General features: G+C 40.5%; 1 protein-coding gene and 1 pseudogene across 2 annotated transcripts in view; one reads left to right on the top strand and one right to left on the bottom strand.

Annotated features, from left to right (window-relative positions):
• Positions 1–181: 181 nt before the first annotated feature.
• LOC311056675 (replication factor C subunit 3) lies at positions 182–10,013 on the bottom strand. Its single transcript, XM_084073481.1, has 9 exons — positions 9,841–10,013; positions 8,442–8,579; positions 7,067–7,134; positions 6,184–6,281; positions 5,666–5,847; positions 3,686–3,822; positions 3,228–3,326; positions 2,401–2,470; positions 182–1,660 (listed from the first exon to the last, which is right to left on the bottom strand). The coding sequence occupies exons 1-9, from the start codon at positions 9,925–9,927 to the stop codon at positions 1,469–1,471; spliced, it is 1,071 nt and encodes a 356-aa protein (XP_083929607.1). The 5' UTR covers positions 9,928–10,013; the 3' UTR covers positions 182–1,468.
• A 7,793-nt stretch (positions 10,014–17,806) lies between these two features.
• The window catches only part of LOC311057060 (stAR-related lipid transfer protein 13-like), a 132,259-nt pseudogene continuing 129,802 nt past the window's right edge, over positions 17,807–20,263 (top strand). The window contains exon 1 of the transcript XR_014602909.1: positions 17,807–17,976. The product of XR_014602909.1 is annotated as an stAR-related lipid transfer protein 13-like (transcript). The remainder of the gene's footprint in view (positions 17,977–20,263) is intronic.

Below are 20,263 nucleotides of genomic sequence, written 5' to 3'. Positions count from 1 at the left end.
CTTATACACTGTATTAGTGAATTAATGTAACAGGATTCCTGATATTTTAGACTAAACTATATACTGTATTTTAGACAGAAAAACCTAACGTTAATCTCCAAATGTACAATACATGTATACTGTATGTTGGCATTTTGAGTGGTCAGAATCTCTAGAAATATAAAATTACTTTCAGGGTCTCTACAATGCAAAAGTCTTTATTTAACATGGAGGAATATCTCATAAATATACAATTAACAGCGACGTGGAACACACATTTACATTGAAGCACTGGGCATTATTACCGAATCATCTTCTGACTGTGTCGTGTTCAAGTCTAGTGCTGGACAATACATACTGTATGATGATTTTAATTAACAAACCTTCAAGATAGCACATGCCTGTAAGGGAAAATCACCTTTTCTTCCTCCATAATCTGTTATTCAGGAGAGTTTGTTTCCAGTCAATAAAGACATGAGATGTAAAGTCTTGCATTGTGTAATCAAGTCATTTTTTTATATAAAAAACTAAGCCAAATCAGGACAAAACATCGACCATCATTTTATCACTGTTGACGGTTAAGGAGCACTTCACCCATTTTCAACCTGATCTTCATATAATTGATCCTCCTCACCAACATTCATTATGAGATGTGCATTTACATCTACTCACTCTGTCTCTCATTGGTGGACAGTTCAGAAACCTGTCAACGACTGCCATCGAAAATTTAAGGCATACAGAAATAGAAGATGCCACTACAATATCATTTGTAGTCACATCTGTTAACTAAAGTGTTCTATATGATGACAGTTTTACAAAGCGAACAGGATAAGGAAACCATTATTGGTTCCTAATTCTTTTAGCTTGAGACCCAAAAGAGAAATCGGCTATTTTCACTACTTCCTAAACATTCATTTTATTTATTTATTTATGAAATTCTGACATTTCTTTTTCATTTCTGAAATGTTAGATTTTTGTTTGTTCTTTTAGATTTTTTTTGTAATAATAAAACAAATCTTAAGCAGTGAACAAATATCACTCTGTGTTTCCCAAACACTGTTCGGGACACATTTTTATGAGTCACGAGTAAACATTTTTTGTCACTCCTACGGGCTGGGGGCGACACCTGTCAACAGGGAGTGTTGGATGGGAGGAGTAGGACGGAGGCTCTACGACTGGCTCCTCACTGGCTAGGTGAGTCAGTAGGATACAACAGCAGTGGGAAATGTGTGTGGGGAGGAATTATTAGAATACCGAAGTCCTGACGTCACTCCCACTACCCGCCCCTGGGTCACAGTTATTTTTTGTATTGGAATTCCCATGGGGAAATCTTAGACTGCGTCATATAACAACTGTGTGACGACTACATTGGGGTAGAAAATGGATTAAGTGCTCCAATTAGTGTTACTGTTGTCCAGCACTGCGTTCAGCCAGTGAAACGGGTGCGTCTTGTTCCAAGTCTACCACACACCCCTCCCTCCCTGTGAGTTCAGAACATCATGCCGTCCATGCCGTCCTCCATGAACTTCTTATAGATGGCCATGAACTTGGCCACGAAGGCCTCCAGGTGGTAGATGGCCTTGTTGCCCAGCTGCAGCCTGTGTTCGTAGTAGGCCGCCATGTGGGCCACCTCCGTCTTCAGCTGACCGTCACAGTTACTCAGCAGCTCTGTGACCAGACCCTGGGCAAAGACGACAACATGAGAAGCACAGATTATTACTCGTCATCCATCCATCCATCTTCAAGCTAGCGCTTATCCGGAATCAGGTCGTGGGGCCAAGAGTTCCAGCAGAGATTTCCAGTCTTCCCTTTCCAGAGCAAACATTAGCAACTTCCTCCTGAGCAATCCCGAGGCATTCCAAGGCCAGTGTGGAGATGTAATCCCCCTATCTGGTCCTTGGTCTGCCACGGGGTCTCAATCCCAGTGGGACGTGCAGCGAGGACCTCCCTAGGGAGACGCTCGGGAGGAATCCGTACTAGATGCCTGAACCACCTAAGCTGGCTCCTTTAAATAATCATATTTGAACTAGGGACCCCCCCACCCTGCCAAGCACTTGGAAAGTAAGAGTTGAGGCATTCAATTTTGTTTGACTCTGTGCCACAGATAAATATTGTGAAAATAGCAGATCTACAAGCTCACAGAGCTTGTAGATCGGCTATTTTCACAACTTTCGCCACTTTCTTATATTATTTGACAATCTGGGCAATGTTTGACCAGTTTTTATGGTATAGTTTGTGGATTACTTTTGATGCAGTAATGGTCTTTTTCTTTAAGGTATTAAAAATTGTCACTTCACTGTCATCTGGGGGACGACCCAAAACCTGGGGGTTGCGACCGACAGGTTGAGAACCACTGATTTAAGTGATGAGTAAACCTTCTACCAGCACATGTTTTGGTGTTGAGTTGTCACAGTAGCGTACCTTCATGATGACATCAGGAGGGATGCAGTGAGTCAGGAGCTCGTAGAGTCTTCCTCGGACCTCCAGTAACCTGAGAGAGAGAGAGATTAAAGCAGTGGTTCTCATTTTAATGACAAGGAGCCCCCAAATTGATATGCAATTTGCTCATGACATGTTAAGAGCTTCAGCACAGCTCGCAACAACTGCGCATAGAGTTTTTACACGGATGTCACAGCATTTCTCTCTTTAAAGTCTTTAATGTCTACTTGTTTTGTATTGTTGACGATGTCTCTTTTTGTATGGATAACTATACCACTTTTTTAACAGCCTGCCCAGGGACTACAGATGAAAATTAGCCAACTCTGGCTAACTCTGGCTCATTTACATGGACGTGAATAACTGACATGTTGATCAATGTGCATTGTCCCTGTTAAATAAATAAATAAATAAATAAAGAGGATCCATAAACAACAAAGACAGACACCAGTGTTGATGATGGTCTGAGGAGCGAAACGTCCACCATCTGTGTCGCTTTGTTTCACCATGTCACTTTTGCACTTTTGTAAGTAAAATACTAATTTTTGCATCCAAAGAGACTCAATATTCATTTTTAAGTCGGTGTGCATAGCCTTTGTTGTTGTTTATGGACTTTCATGCTGGCCTCTTGGACCCCTAGTAAGCCTTGGTTTAGAGCTCAAACCTCTCTATGTTTTTTTTCCCTTTAAAGAGGGTCATTAGAGCCAGACGTTAAAGGAACATAACGCGCATTGACTTGTGGGACATTGTTCTGTTCAAGCGGGACATTTTGGGGACTGTCCCGTGACATGCGGTACGGATGGTCACCATACCTCTGAGGGCTCTGCTGGCTGACGATGGCGTTGGACGTTTCCCTGAGGTACACCTCCCAGTCCGTCTCTGGAACCTCCTGGTCAGCGGAGAACGGGTACCTGTGGTTAGGTTGGAGGGGGAGAGGCAGCGAGGTCAGTGCGGAAAGAGGGTTCTCAGAAAATGTCTGAGAAAAATCTTAGGCTCTAATGCTGTCTATCTTCACTAAAAAACTCAATCAATAAAGGATAAATCTTTTTTTTTAAAGTTAAAAGAAAATGTCTGAGAAAGTTTAGATTGATGAGGATTGAATACATAGGGGTGAAATTATTCATAATGGATTATTACATTTTAGTCATCGAATAAATCGGTTTAGTGGTGCATCAGGTAAATATCATGCACAATATTTTGCAAGTTATGTTTTTGACTGCTGGGTTAAAACACGATGTCACTACAATAAGCATGAGATGTTGCCACTCACTGCTGCACCCTGCAGGCTTCAGACATGAGCAGGGCTTTGCGGAGGTTCCTGCCAGACTTCTCACAGATCTGCTTGGCCAGCTCAGGAGGCAGGAGGAGACCCTCCTTCTTACACACGGTGCTCAGAACGCTGCACACCTGGTAGGAAAAACACACTGGTGACTGGGACCCCCAAATAACACCACGCATTAACCCATTCGACCGGGGAACGCACCTGTGTCATTTCAGATTTTTAACAATAACCATTATTTTAGACTTTTGGCTATTCAAAAATAGCAGATCTACAAGCTCATAGCGTTACGAGCTTGAAGATCTGCTATTTTTGAGAAGTCGTGAAAATCTGTGCACATCTTGAAATATATATATATACTTTTTTAAGAGAACATTTGTAAAATATTTTGTTCCAGGGACCTCCAGGAGGGATATTCAAGATGTGCAAACATTTAAAAAAAATAGCAGCTCATAGCTGCCATTAGCTCATAGCTGCCATTAGCTCATAGCGCGGCACTTGGTGTCACACTATGAGCTTGTATATCTGCTATTTTTTAATAGCCAAGGAAATCTAAAATTACAGATGCGTTCCGGGTTTTAATGGGTTAAACTTCATCTATGAGAGTGGAAAATTCACAACGACATTTGTTGACTACAGGTTTGTGCCATTTACTCTGATCTTGCATGTTGTAAGTCGCTCTTGATAAAGAGTGTCTGCTAAAATGCCTAAATTACATGGAAGCAGACAATGCGACTTTTTAAACCCTTCATATGTGGGGAAAACTGACTGAGCCCAGAAGCATTTCAGACTCTAGTGCCACTGGTTTAAACAAAAACAAAAAAAACCTACTGTTGCACACTGAACAGCACATTGATGAATAATTAACTTCTCATAATTATTATCAACATTTCTTTTACTCAACCAGGCAAGGAAAACTATTTCCTTCCCATCTCCCTAAAGTCTAATTTATATTTTGTCATATGACGGTATCACGCGCCTTAAAATAAAGCAGATCTACAAGCTCACAACGCATCACAGCACGATGCATCTTAAGCACATGATACGTTGCATTGTCAGTTTCCCTAGGCCAATTATTAGTTTTCTCCCAATTTAATCTTTATGCCAATTTCCAGTTCCCCCTTGTACTGTAGTCCCATGTGATACGAGGGACTATAAGAAGTATTGCTCATGGTTTAAAGCAAAATAAAATCTTACGACTGAAAGAATTTTGTCAGGCCAAGTCCTAATATGTGATTTGTGAAACAGAGTGAAAGTAGCCCCGTCACATACTAGCACTGTGTTTCATAAACAATTAGCACAATATGTAGAATCATGGTGTTTTGGTAGCCATACAGCAATACCAGTTGAAGAAATTGCAGATTGATGCCAAAGTCAGCCATACCGGCCCTGACAAAAAAGGTAGGGTAAGTGATATTTTTTTTATTTTTGTTAAAAAGGTTAAAGTACTATATTCTGATAGTAATCATTGCTACAGAGTGTTTGTTCGGTCACAGGGGTCTCTCCAGCTCTTTAGTAAACAGAATAATAGTACATTTTCAGTTAGGTGACAAAGTTTAAGCCAATCAGGAATGACTACTGAAAATGCATTTTCTGTTTAATAATAATAATAATAAGCTGGAGGAGAGACATAGAGACTCCTTTTACTGAACAAACACTCTAAGAGTACTATCCGAATATAGAGCTATTTAACACTTATTTTAACCAAAGTAAATCACTTACCCTACCTTTAACCTTTGCCTTTATAAAATGATCTGAGATCATTAGGATTTTCTGGAAGATTGAACATGGAGTCTATTGCTAGTTTGACCATTTCAAATATGCTTTAATCTTACAATAACGAATAACCGAAAATAGCCCATCTACAAGCTTACAACACGTGTTGTAAGCTTGTAGATGGCCTATTTTCGACGACTGATCCCAATGAAATCAGTCGTGGTGAGTGAGAACTTTAATTCATGATCACTGTACCTCCTCTGTGCTGGGCAGAGGAACCCGGATGCCCAGGCAGCGGCTCCTGATGGGGCCGATGACCTTGGAGGTCGAGTTGCAGCAGAGGATGAGGCGGCAGGTGGACATGTACTTCTCCATGGTGCGACGCAGGGCGTGCTGGGCGTCTTTGGTCAGGCGGTCCACCTCCGTCAGCAACACCACTGAGGAGACGCAGCGGATAGGACAAAAAATAAAACAATAAATAATAATAATATTTTGTAAATGTGTGTGTGTGTGTGTGTGTGTGTGTGTGTGTGTGTGTGTGTGTGTGTGTGTGTGTGTGTGTGTGTGTGTGTGTGTGTGTGTGTGTGTGTGTGTGTGTGTGTGTGTGTGTGTGTATATGCATTTTCCCTCTACACCAATTCCATTAGTCAAAAATAGCTGATCTACAAGCTCACAATGCATCACGCTGTGAGCTTAGTTTAAGCAGTACCATATGGCTGATAAGGCATGCAATTATAGGCCAAAGGGATGTTTGTTTGTTATGTTTTTTTTACCTTTGAACTCCCTCTGTGTGCTGGACTGGATCTGCTGAGACTGAGCCACGGTCTTAATAAGCTCCTGAATCACCACGCGGTCCTGGTTCCCCGCATCACTGAAACAAACACAAATGTATATATTGAACGTTAAGTAGTGGTGATGGCCATCATTACAAAAGGGGAAAAAGTTAACACGTGAAAATGCTATTATCTGGCGGCACGGTGGCGCAGTCGGTATCGCTGTCGCCTCACAGCTAGAAGGTCCTGGGTTCGATTCCCGCCAGGGACGCTGTGGGCGCTGGGGGCGTGTCTTCTCCTCCGTGTCATCAGTGCCCATACCCAGGGTGGGGTTGGCGAAAGGGCCTACTCTGTGTGGAGTTTGCATGTTCTCCCCGTGTCTCCTAGGGTAGTTAATACCCTCACAAAAACATGTAGTAATCCTGGTCGCTATACTGCCTCCCCCATGACGCCGGGGCGCCTGATGGAGGGGAAGGGAACTGGTTGGAATAACGTGTTCCTTCCACGCGCTACGTCCAACCAGGGAAAACTCCCCCCTGTCAGGTGACAAGAAGGTCAGTTGGCTCTCATGCACTGAAGGAAGCATGAGCTCGGCCCTGGCCTCCCTGGCTGTGGGGGACTGGTGTAGCGCTGGTGTAGGGCTGGTGTAGCGCCCAGGATCACTTAGGAAATTGGCACCGGGTGAAAAAAATGGGTTACAAAAATCGCGGGATAAAAATTATAAGTAAAAAAAAAAAAAGAAAATGCTATTATCACTTTGCAGAACGAACAATGTTGGCTGGAGTGCCAAAATAGATGCCTGTGCATGTGTCAACTGTAATTTGAGAGATATGACAGAAAGACATCGTTTATTAAGGTGTTGTTCTGTTCTCCCGTTGCTTACCTGGCGTTGACCTCTAGGTGGTAGTTGCTGGCTATAGTATTGATCTCTATTTTCTTCTTTGATGGAGCCTGCAGAATAGTAATAAAGCTTTAGTGATAAAGCACCTTTCCAAGGTGTTTACAAGGTGTTTTCCAATAAGGAACAATGTGCTGCTCCAATACAATAAAGCAAGAGGCAGCGAAACAACAAGTTATGAGGTATATTTGGTCAAAAACAATGATATGTTGTGAAATTGCATCAATCTGCTCAACAACCACAAAGTCTTCACGTGTGAATGATGTGTGATTGTTTCATTTGGACGACTGCCTAAATAAGATAGAACGACTTGATCACCTACATTAGGAACACATGACAGTTTAGAGTAGACAGCGAGGTTCAACTTCAGAGTAGTGATCAACTGATGTGGGTTTTTCAAAGGCCAATGCCGACATTTAGAGAGCATGGCAGCCGGTGGCAGATATATAATGCCGACATTGTTAATTTAACAAATGACACAAAATGTAAAAAAGTGTCTGCAGACGCTTCTTTTTTATCAGCCAAGCCAATGCCAATGATCTAAAAAATATTAGAAAATATTAATAGGCCCGATTAATAAGACGAATGATTAATCGGTCTTTCACTAGTTTCATCAAGAGTTGTCATCTGCGCTTGGGTGGCGCAGTGGCAAAAGTGCCTGCCCACCCCCGCAGAGTCTGGTGGATAAATCCATCGTGGTGCAGGTGCATCCGGCTTTGTGGAGCGTCTATACAAACACAATTGGACCGTGTTTGGGGGGAGGGAAGCCGGGCATGGAGTGGGATATTTGTCACTGCACGTACTGGGCTGGGGCGGTACCTGTCAGCAGGGGAGTGTTGGAGGGGAGGAGTAGGATGTAGGCTCTCCAAGTCCTCCTAGTGGGGATCCTCACTAGCACCATAGACATATAAAGGTAGACGCCTCCTTCGGCTCTGAGGCATTGGTATCACGAGGGCCATTTTAGCGTAGGAAAGCTTCCCTGAAGCTTCCGCGTGTGTCACAGAAGGGGGCGTTCGGTAGGCCAATCAGAGGCAAGTGGGGGCGGGACAACTAGATTCTGACAGGTCTTAGAAAAGACGCACCGTGATTGGCCAGTAGTCAACACGCTGTGAGCGCTGTGATTGGCCAGTAGTCACTTTGAGTGTCCGTTTTCCTACGCTAAAATGGCGGCCGCGATACCAATTGCTCCAACGAACTGCAGAGGCCAATGAGGTATCTAGGTTTCTAATATCTATGACTAGCACTGTCACAGTAGTGACAACACACACATATGTGTGGGGAGGAATTAATTGGCATAACGACTAAATTGTGGGGAGAAAAGGGGGTAAAAAGCAAAACAAAAAAAGAGTTGTCATCTCACCACGATGGTCTGGTGTTCGATGCGGAGCTTCTCCACCCCGGCTCCGTACAGCTCTCTCAGCAGACACATGATGCGTGTCTTCTTGCCGGCGCCGGGCGGACCGTAGATCAACAGGTGTGGGAAATCTCCACATTGGACCTGAAATCACACAAACGCACACAACCATCATGGCTACTATAGAACACTACACATAACCTGACTCGAGGGAGACACTAGTAAACACAGTAAAACAAATCCTCAGGGTTCATTCATCCATTTGGAATTGTGACAATATTTGGCTGTGAAATGCTGTTGCTTACCAACTGTGAACCTAAGAACGCTGCTGCGTGCTGCTGGAGTCCTTACTAATACTGTACCAAGAAAGGGGACAATATAACTCCAGTTCTTAAATCCTTACACTGTCGGTCTAAAAAAGTTTAGGGCCAAAATACATTTCTGTTCTTGTACAATATCATGAACCGTCCAGATCTCTCAGGTCATCTGGATTTGTTTTACTTTTCTTCTTTAAGCATTCTAATGTCAATGCATAATTGTGTTTCCTTTGCTTGATGTTCTGTGTAAAGCACATTGAATGTCCTTGTTGTTGGAAATTGACTTGCTTTAAAAATAAAACTGCCTTGCCACAACCACCCAAAACAATTACAGGTTATATGAGGATGAATGATTATCAATAATGATGAGTGGAGAAATGATCTAATACTAGACCATACCCGGTCGACGCATCCGTGGGGGGATATGCGCACATGATCTGGCAACCCGGGAGGCAGTTCGTCCCATAGCTGGGCAGCCCCGTAACCATGGCGACAGTGTTTTACACAAAAACGCTAATAAGAAGCTGATATTTGATTAAATCGAAAAACGGGCTTCACAGTTAAGTTCAGATGGTAATGGTCAATGGCTGTGTGCAAAATCAGAGCAATTGCTCCAGCCAGTGAGGAGAACCGGGTAGCTTCACCACTACAGAGGTTACTAGAATTATAGTAGGATTAGGTCACCTAATGTTAGATAATAAATGGTTCTGGCCCATAGCATTGGAAGGAGTTCAGGATAACTCTCTAATCTAATGCTATATATGGACCAGAGCTAGATAATAGCTGTTAAATGTCCAGTCCAATTGACTGTTAATTGGACCAGAAATGTGTCATTTGTTAACTGTTTAACAAGTTAATAAACAGATATTGTATTTTATTTACGATGGCGTACAGAACCAGTTCTAAATAGTATTATAACATTTACCATCTCATAACTATAAGCAAAACAGTACAGAATAATGTGTATGTCAAGATTAGCAGCAACAAGCAATTGCCATCTCCATGCATCATCTTTGCTTAATTATTGCGGTCAATATTCTAATGCAATCCTACAACAGGCTACATGATAACTAACATGTTTCTCTCACCAGGTTCTTGAGCTGCAGAGCCTGTTCTTTATGATAATCTAGTTTCCCCAGAGAGGTGGGTCTGTATTTATCAACCCATAAACTCATATTTATGCTTTAATATCAACGTTTAGATCAGAAAAACACTGTCAACAAACTCCCGCGAAACGTTTAACAACCCGCGCTGCTGCTGTTTCCTCTTCCTTTTCGGGTCGTCTGGAGGACGGAGAGACTGTAGGGACAAACGTAACGTAGTCGCGTTTTATGTTTCTTTTTGTTTTTTTCAGGCGTTTGTTTGGTGGGTGCATAGCGGCACCAAGCGGCCATGAATGGAGCTGTTTGGTTGGTGGGTGCAGGCATGAATGGAGCTGTTTCACCCTCAATATTAGTGGAGAAGTAAACCAATAACGTCAACATATGGTAAGTGCGGTGGTTTGGTTTAATTCAGAGGAATATACAGATATGGTTTAATGTTTCCCGCCTCGACATAAAGTGCGTCATGTTCTCTCTCTCTCTTTCTCTCTCTGCAGTGTGCAGTCAATCAAGATGAAGACACCTTCCAGCTGTGGATGGACAGAGGCTACTTCAGAGGTAGGTTCACAGTCTTGTTTTGTACTTTGGCATGGACAATTCGAACTCATAGAGGCAACTCCTAAAACAAGCTTTGTCATTGTGGCTGTGGTGTAGCAATTGTAGAAATATTATAACTTACTTGTCAAATGTTCAATCATGCTCTAACCATGTTGCTTAAAACCGTTTTCCAATTATTACTCTCCGCCAGGAGAGTATTGTTATCACTGCGTTTTCACTTTCTAAACATGACACACCGATTGGTCAAGCCTCACGTGACACGTGAAATACTGTGATCTGATTGGCTAGTGACGACATGATGCCTATATATACATGGCATCATTTTGACAGTGTCTCCGCCACTGTCAAAATGAGGTAAGACGGGAACCATGAAATGGCTGCATATAAGTGACTGTCTGTATAAGTGACGGATAGGACACTTACACAGACAGGACGGATAGGACACTTACACAGACAGGACGGATAGGACACTTACACAGACAGGACGGATAGGACACTTATACAGACCTTCGCGACCTTCGAACCAACACAAGTCTTCTGGCGGAGAGTTGTGCTCCGAGGAGCACTTTTTCTAGTTATTATTATTATTATTATTTTACATTTTGGACCAAATAGCCAATTTTACATAGAGGTGTCCACTCTTATTTGGTGCACTATTCCTGTTACCATAGTTAGCAAACGCAAAGCAAAATGGTTATCAAACTCTTTAGGCTAAGGACACTAATAGGCCCTACAATATGTCTTTCATCCATGGCACCAAAAAATTGCATTGTTACTTTTCACTCTGCACTTCATGGCATATACATGTAATGTAACTTAACAGTATGATAGGCCCTACTATAACTATTTGTATCATTAAAATGATTATTATTACTATTATTATTATTATTATAAGATGATGGTAACCACACCATTCAAATGAATCCACACAGTTGAAAGTATACTGTACATTCACTCTCTTTTTGTGATTTCAATCACTTCAAATATTCAATGGCTTTGGACTTGAGATAATGCTTAGAACTGGTTGAAAATTAGTTTGTTCTTGATGTTTAAACTCGTAAAATAATTTTAATTTGGTAAATTCCAAATATTATCAGCATATATTCCACAGCACCCCTGGACTGGCATCATGGCACCCTATGGTGCCACGCCACCCACTTTTGAGAAACCCAGTTATAGAGTGCAACAGCAGGGGTCTCCCCGTCCCCGTCTCTCCAGCTCTTTAGTCAACAGAAAATACATGTTCAGTCAGTTTGGGAGACAGACCCAATCAACAGATTATGTCTCATACATACAGGATAGGCCTACATGCTAAAGAAGTGACATTAGTGATGAAGTAAATAAATGACCAGACTATAAAATTAAACTGATAAATGGGTTCTCTCTCCAGACTGGATTAAATTGTCAACCCACCTGCCAATTTACAGTTTAATTTTAAGAGCTGAAGCAATCTGTGAACACATTCGGTTAAAAATGGGTTCCCCCTTTGTTTTTGCCTCTAACAAAAACACTACATGTTTAGGGCAGTGGTGCTGACATATTGAGATAAGAGCTGGAGAGACATGATGGGAGAGACTACAGATTTGTTTACATTTTATTTGTTTTAATTTATTGGAGGATAAACCCCTTGAGATTCATCATCTCGTCTTCCAGGAGGTCCTCAGGCACAACGTACAAACAATGACAAAAAACAATCACATAACATTCAACAATAACACCGACAAAACATACACATGAGGGCCCTCACACCATCCCAGACCATTCTACATCTAAAAAAATGAAAAAATTAAATACAAAAAAGAGATTTCAGAATCTAAATACAATCAATTATAAAAAAAAAACAGAATTAAAAACAGAACAGTTAGATATGAGCGAATCAAGCAAAGACATTTTGAAAACAGGAAGCTACAGAGCTTTATCTTTTTAACAAAAAAATGCCTTCTTGGCACGAAAAAGTTTGAGAACCACTGATCTACCTGCCTCTCACACAGTGAGCCCTCCTGTGATGTAAAAGGTACACAGTATGTCTCTCTACTGGGTCTGTAATGTGTTTAATATCATAACAAAGTTATGTTGTCTTTCTCATTGGTATCTCACATGCACACATGATCAAGAAAGATAGCAGAGGCTCACAAGGCCTCCAGGGTTTCTCTGTATGAACAGTTTATTATGACTGGCTTTATTGTTTGTCTGACTTGTTGATCTCTCTCCTTGTTCTTTATCTCGTCCTCTTTCTCCCATAGCTGCTCTGTGGTTGTGTTTGGCAGAGGTGGAATGTACTGTAACTACCGGTAAGTACATTTACTCAAGTACTGTACTTAAAGGTAGGGTAAGTGATTTGCTTTGGTTAAATAGCTCTATATTCTGATAGTACTCATTGCTATAGAGTGTTTGTTCAGTAAAAGGAGTCTCCTTGTCTCTCCACCTCTTTATTAAACAGAAAATGCATTTTCGTTTCAGTTTCAGTTTCATTTCCAATTTTATCCAATCAGGATAGAGAACTCAATCAGGATGCAGATTAAACAAGTGAAATTGGAAGTGATGACACTAAGAAATGAGCAGGCAAAATTGGAACTGGAACACTATACAAATTAAGCTTAAAAATGGGTACTTTCTCCTGATTGGCTGAGATTTTGACACCTACCGAAAAATGTATTTGCTGTTTATTAAAGAGCTGGAGAGACAGGGAGACATCTGTTACTGAACAAACACTCTATAGCAATGATTACTATCAGAATATAGTATTTTAACCTTTTAACAAAATACTTTTTGTTTTAACCAAAAAATATCACTTACCCTACCTTTAAAGAATGAATTCATGGATATGTTTTTGTTTTTTTGTCGCATTCCTAAGCCAATAATTTGATGACCAGTGGACCGGTAGGCAGCGCCGGTTCCGGTAGGAGACACAAAGGAGACGCTTTGTGTCTCCTATCGGAACCACTGCCGGTCATCAAATTATTGGCTTAGGAATGCAAGAAAAAAAAAATCCATGAATTCAAGTCTCCATGGGGTGACTAATCGATAGAAAAAAAGTTTTTTTTTAACTATCCCTTTAAGGCTGCTCTATGTAACTTTCCTCTATACCCCTCAGTGCTGATGTTTTTTTACCGTTGAGCTATTAGAGCCTGCCTGCTTGCTCAGGGGATACATTGAATCTTGACCATCAGGTAAAAAAAAATGTCCGATTCTGTGTAGGTGAGACGTGACCTTTGACACGATCTGAATGTCTCAATAGACGAGCAGGGAGACGAAGTACAACCACCCCAACTGTATAAGTTATATTGTATTAACATACTCTCTACCATACAGATTGGACAAAATGACATTTTATTCATTAAAAAAAGTTCAAGTACAATTTAGAGGTTACTTCTACATTACTTTAGTATTTCAATATTCCATGCTACTTTATCGATCTACTACACTACATTTCATTTTGGGGGTGAACTATCCCTTTAACACAAATTATAATTAAACGAAAACATTAATTATAATTATAAACCGTCAATTCAATGATGATGTTTTATCATAGGTTAAGCTACGCGGCAGTAAATACAGTCATTAAAATGAGCTCCACCGTGTCCAGGTGCAGCATTAAAGTGATGAACACATTAATGATTATAATTATGATCCAATTAGTGTATGATGTATATGATTCTGAAACGGACGTTATTTAGCTTCCTGAGTATATATTTGATTTTAATACATTTTGGACTTTGACTCAAGTTATATTTTGAATGCATGACGTTTACCTGGCAACACAAGTATTTTAAACACTACCTGTACGTTGAGTCAAAGTCAAAGATCTGAGTACTTCTTGGTGTTTGGTGAGAGGAATGTTTATATGGAGCAGCATGTTGGAGCAGGCTGTGTGTGGCGTAGCCCGTGTTGAAATATACGTCTACAGTGAATTAATGTGCCTCTATGTAGGACAGAGGCTGAAGAATGAGTGGGAGAGAGAGAGAGAGAGAGAGAGAGAGAGAGAGAGAGAGAGAGAAAGATCTATGGCCTGAAATTCACTTTGGAAAAACTTTAGCCTAGTTCCTTCTTTATCCAAGTAGGAAAAAGGGTCCCGAATGTAAAAGTGCTGCAAACCCTCCAAAAACAACAACTAAACAGTCATCACAATCATCGCTCAGAGATTTAATTGTGTGAATTATACAGTATACTTGATTTACTATGACAGGAGGATTGTAGATGATTCATTTGAGCAAACGATATCTGCCTTGCAAATTGAGAGGGGGATTGTTTATGAGAACAAGTCCAGATAAAACTAACCAATCAGGTCATTACAGGATAGAAGCCCCTGATAATTTAGCCATTTATAACTCAGAAAGCAGTGGTGAAAAAGTACTCAGATATTTTAGCAATACCACACTGTAAAAATACTCTGTTACAGGTAAAAGGCCTGTGTTCAAAATGCTACTTGAGTAAATGTACAGAAGTATTGGCATCAAAATAACCTTAAAGTACCAAAAGTAAAAGTACTAAAATGTTTGAAAATAGCAGATCTACAAGCTCACAACGCGTTGCATCGTGACGCGTTGTGAGCTTGTAGATCGGCTATTTTCAAATAGCCTATGTATAAAATGGGGCTAAAGTGGTTAATGTATGTTATATAATATAATAATTTATATCTGCAATGTAACTAGTAACTAAAGTTTTCAAACAATTGTAGTGGAGTAAAAGTACAATATTTGCCTCTGAGCTTTAGTGGAGTAGAAGTAAAAGTACTGAAAACTGGAAATACTCCAGTAAAGTAAGAGTACCTCAAAATTGTACTTAAGTACAGTAACTTGAGTACATGTACTTAGTTACTTTACACCACTGTCAGAAAGTGTACAAATGTAACCAAATGGACCCACATTCGTGCACTCTCTGAGTTACGTAAGTTAACACTGAGGATTTTTCACTTTTATGTCTTTTGACTCTTGGTTTTATGACCATGGTCTCTGGGTTGTTTGGCTCCAGACAGGCCTCAACAGGTCCAGTCATTCTCAAGGTTAACATGCCTGAAGCAGGGTGACCCAAAGTCTCTTCCCTGACTGGGGGAAAAAGTCATGTAAAAATATACATCGTTATCACACCAAACGTTTTCCTTCAACTTATAGTTTTTGCCATAAATGACTGGCTTTCCGAATCAGAATCAGCTTTATTGTCACATCACAGGTTCACAGAAGTTAAACAGTGGGTGAAATTCGTTTTCGTGCATAGAATGGGAAGAAGAAGAGAGGGGAGGGGGCAAGTGGGAAAGCAAGAGAACAAAAAAAAAAGAAAAAACAAGTTATCCACATATTTACACAGGTGTTATAGAAATGTGTAGCAATTGTAGAAATATTAGGCCTTAAATGTCAAATGTTCAAGCATGTTCGAATCCGGCATACTTTATGTTACTTAAGAACATTTTCCAAAATCTTAGTTTTCGAATAAATTTGAATAAACAAAAACAAAAACACTTTTGAGGTGCTCCCCCCGTTCCTTGTATAACTTCCTCACGCCCCCCCCCCCCCCCCATTCCAGCTACTTAAAAGTAAAAATAAAAGTACAAAAGTATTGGCATCAAAATAACCTTAAAGTACCAAAAGTAAAAGTGCTAAAATGTTTGAAAATGGCAGATCTACAAGCTCACAACGCGTCGCATTGCGACGCGTTGTGAGCTTGTAGATCTGCTATTTTCAAATAGCCTATGTATTAAATAGGGTTGGCTGACCAGCTGTTGGTTTGTGCCCAGGAGGGCTAGGCAAGAAAACCAGAGTTGAACGAGTCTTTGCAGCTCATGCCCCCCTCCCCTCCCCTCCCCCAGGCTCTGGAACAGCTTGCCCCTCCATATCAGATCTGCCCAGAACAGTCCATCCATAAATGTTTTTTAAAATATTTATTTTCAGAAGAAGTAAAAGGAGAGTCATGGAGAGGAAGAGCAGGGAGCTAAAAAAAAAGAAAATCAAACAGTTATAAATATGCTCCTCTATAAATAAACTTTGAGTTGAGTTAAAAGACTGCTTGCAGACAGACAGACAGACAGGAGATGGTGTTATTATTACAGAACACTAAGACGTGTCGCGGGGTGGGAGGAGGGTTCAGAGAGGATGTTTGACGCATTACCTCATCCTCTATATACCGAGGAATGTGCACACCTCAGGTGAAGAGTCCATAGCCTCCAGTCCTACTATATTAGGATGAGTGACAAGGCTGGAATGGAGAGAGAGGCAGATGAAGAGCGGTGTGCGCCGTGTGCACCACAAGACCTCAACGCTTTGAATCAAAGTGTTTGGTCACACGTCACACACCGTGGCACTGGAACATACAGTACAGTAGTTTCAACCTGTCTTTCATGTCTACTCCAGTGCCGTTATGCAGTGGTGTAAAATAACTAAGTACATTTACTCAAGTGCTGTGCTTCAGTACGATTTTGAGGTGCTTTCACTTTACCGGAGTATTTTCAATTGTCTGTACTTTTACTTCTACTCCACTTCATCTCAGAGGCAAATATTGTACTTTTACTCCACTACAATTATTTGAAAACTTTAGTTACTATGGTAGTTACTTTTGCAGATCAGCACTATTTTATACATAGGCTATTTGAAAATAGCCTATGCGACGCATTGTGAGCTTGTAGATCTGATATTTTCAAACATTTTAGTACTTTTACTTTTGAAGTACATTTTGATACCAATACTTTTGTACTTTTACTTGCTCCATGCGCATCGATCGATTGATCTGTGTGTCTGTCTATCTAATGTGTGTGTATGTGCTAGACTGCTATTTCTCTCTTTTTGTTCTTATTTCTTTCTTGCACAAGCATGCATACAGTTGAGTATACACATACATACAGTACTGTACTGTACAGGCATGCCCTGGTGTACTGTTAAACTGTACACCTGACTTATATATGCATATATACTGAACACAAACCACCTGCCACACATACACAAATATTCTCCACCCCCCCCCCCCCCCACACACACACACACACACACACACACACACACACACACACACACACACACACACACACACACACACACACTTTCCACACACTTGATCCAAAAATTACACTTGACAAGTTACAAAATGTGCAAAACACCTCCACACGACACATGCTCTCACACACACACACACACACACACACACACACACACACACACACACACACACACACACACACACACACACACACACACATGCACGCACATGCTCGCACACACGTACACGCACGCACACGCACGCACACACACCTGTATCTCTCTCTCTCTTTGTAGAGGTGGTGTAGTGTCGGGGAGGGGGAAAAGCATTCCTTATACTCCCCTCCCCTTCCAGGGACGTCTTGCTGTCTGTTTCTACTAACTCTCCCTCCTCTCTCTCTGCTCCTGTTTGCTGTTCCACAGCGTTCCTCTCTGACCCATCGCTCTCCTCTGTGTGGTTCTTCTTCATGGTCCAGTGACCAGCTGATTGCTCGCTTCACAACGTATACGTGCTGCTGGGAGAGAGGGACGTCACCCTGGATGCCAGTCTGATTTATAGGGATGTGACACCCAGCATCAACCCTACAGTCCAGTGAGACCTCTGGTACGTTCAACACTGTCTGCAATTCATTGTTTCTAAATATCCCATGATCTGCTTTCTTAAGCTCTTTGTTATTGATGTAACTTAACTTACTTACTTAACCCATTAAGACCGGAAACGCATCTGTGTGTCATTTTTAGATTTCTTTGGCTATTCAAAAATAGCAGATATACAAGCTCATAAAGTGCCGCGCCATGAGCTTCTAGATCTGCTATTTACTTTTAATCGTGAAAATTTGTGCAAATCATTGAATATATATATATTTTTTAAGTGAACATTTTTAACTCAAATCTTTGCTTCTTGGGGGTCCCTGGAACTTTGAGATGGGGGGGGGGGGTCCACGGACAAATACATATCATTTTGGGGGTCCTTCACATGAAGAAGTTTGAGCACCACTGATATTATAGCAAGTAACATAAGTGTTTCAGAGAACTGTTAGGAGACATTTTGTAGAATCCCACAGAAGCAAAGATTTGAGTTACAAATGTTTTCTTTAAACAAATATGTATATTCAAAGATTTGCTCAAATTTTCACGATTTTTCTACAAAATAGCAGATCTACAAACTCGTATTGTGGCACTCGGTGCCGCACTATGAGCTTGTAGATCTGCTATTTTTGAATAGCCAAAGAAATCTAAAAATGACTAAAAGGACTTAAATGGGTTAAGCTGTTTGTTACTGATGTAACTTAACTTACTTACTTAAATAGCATGTTATGTAGACAGATGCCAGGTTAATTTGTTGACTTGGCATCCTATAGATTTGTATAGTATTTATTTTTGGATATTATACTGTTTAGACTGAGGGTTCTTGGTTTACATTACCTCGTGTTGACCTTGCTTACTGTAAATCGCTCAGGATTTAGAGCAGCTGCTAAATGCCTAAATTGTAAATTGATGGTGCAGAGTAACTAAGTGCATTTACTCAAGTGCTGTACTTACAGTAAATACATTTTTAGGTACTTTTTCTTTACTCAAGTATTTAAACTTTTTTCGATGGAACACTTTTTGTATACTACTTTTTTAATACTTCTACTCCACTACATCTCAGTGAGTCAAATATAGTACTTTTTATTCCACTTACAATTATTCGACTACTTTAGAAAATAGTTACTTTGCAGCTTTCTATTAATATTCCAAAACCCTAGTTTGACAAATTTTGGAAAAACTTGAATACTTTTTTTTTTACTTTGGTGCTGTAAGTATATTTTGATGCCAATACTTGTTGTACTTTTACTTAAGTAAAGGTTTGAATACAAGCCTTTTACTTCTAACAAATTTTACTTACTTTACAGTAAGTAAAACAGTAAAGTAAGTAAGTAAAACATGTGAGTAATTCTCGTTGCATCTGCTGATAAACTAGAGTATAAGAGGCTGCTTGTTTTTATTTTGCAACATATTGCAAAATTACAAAAGGATTTCTCTCACAGACCAATGCTCAAACACACCCTATTTGACCTGGGCCTGGAATGAACTGCAGACCCGTATCAAATTGCCTTCTTTCATTTCATTTTTAAAAGTTAACAGTGGAAGACCTCACACAGCTGTTACTGCTTTGAGGTACACAGCTTTTACTAGTGTTTCGTCATTGTTTCTTATTGCTTTCACTTCACTATGTTTTCAAAAGTGTCTTTTTTTGTACTTAACGCATGTGGAACCTGTGTCATATAGATAGATAACCACCGTTATTATCCTGCGGGGGTAAATTCAGTAAATATTCATATTCTGCCTCTTTGCAGTGCATACTCGTAAAAGAGACTTTGACTGATTAAAACTCAACTTTATTGTCACATCACAGGTTTCCAGGTGTAAAAAACACAGTGGGTGAAATTAGTTTTTGTGCAAGTTTTAGTTATTTACATGAAAAAGAAAGGGAAGAAGAAGATGGGGGGGGGGGGGGCTAAGGGGAATCAATGCTGTATTTTTACTGCTTAATTTAAGGTATATGTAAAGAATTGGGTCTCATTACAACTACAGGTAAATTAGAAATGGAACCAAATGGACCCTTAAGCGTCCACTTGACCCTTCATTACATTTTGGTTCCATGTGTACGTACACTCAGAGTTAAATTGAGACACTATAGAACTTGCAGTAAATCTAGTGTTGTTGTGACATGTTGTGACACATTGATTGTGTTAGTTATTTGACAAACAAGACAAAAACACATGTCAGGAAGGGAAGGGAACGGGACGGGAGGCACTTGGGCGTTCCTTTTAGCCCAAAATATCTAGCAGGAAACAAACAATGTGTTTGAACCAAAGTGTTGGTCAGGAAAGTTTGAAAGCCGCTAT

Source organism: Gymnoscopelus microlampas, assembly GCF_963454915.1.
Source record: "Gymnoscopelus microlampas genome assembly, chromosome: 12".
Classification (NCBI taxonomy): domain Eukaryota; kingdom Metazoa; phylum Chordata; class Actinopteri; order Myctophiformes; family Myctophidae; genus Gymnoscopelus; species Gymnoscopelus microlampas.
This window is presented reverse-complemented; position numbering and strand designations above follow the sequence as displayed.

Excerpts from the sequence above, each read along its gene's own strand:
- LOC311056675 (XM_084073481.1), bottom strand. The coding sequence starts at position 9,927 with ATGAGTTTATGGGTTGATAAATACAGACCCACCTCTCTGGGGAAACTA. Across the intron at positions 6,282-7,066 it reads CACCTAGAGGTCAACGCCAG|TGATGCGGGGAACCAGGACC; the intron begins GTAAGCAACGGG and ends TGTTTGTTTCAG. Across the intron at positions 3,823-5,665 it reads CTCTGCCCAGCACAGAGGAG|GTGTGCAGCGTTCTGAGCAC; the intron begins GTACAGTGATCA and ends TTTTCCTACCAG.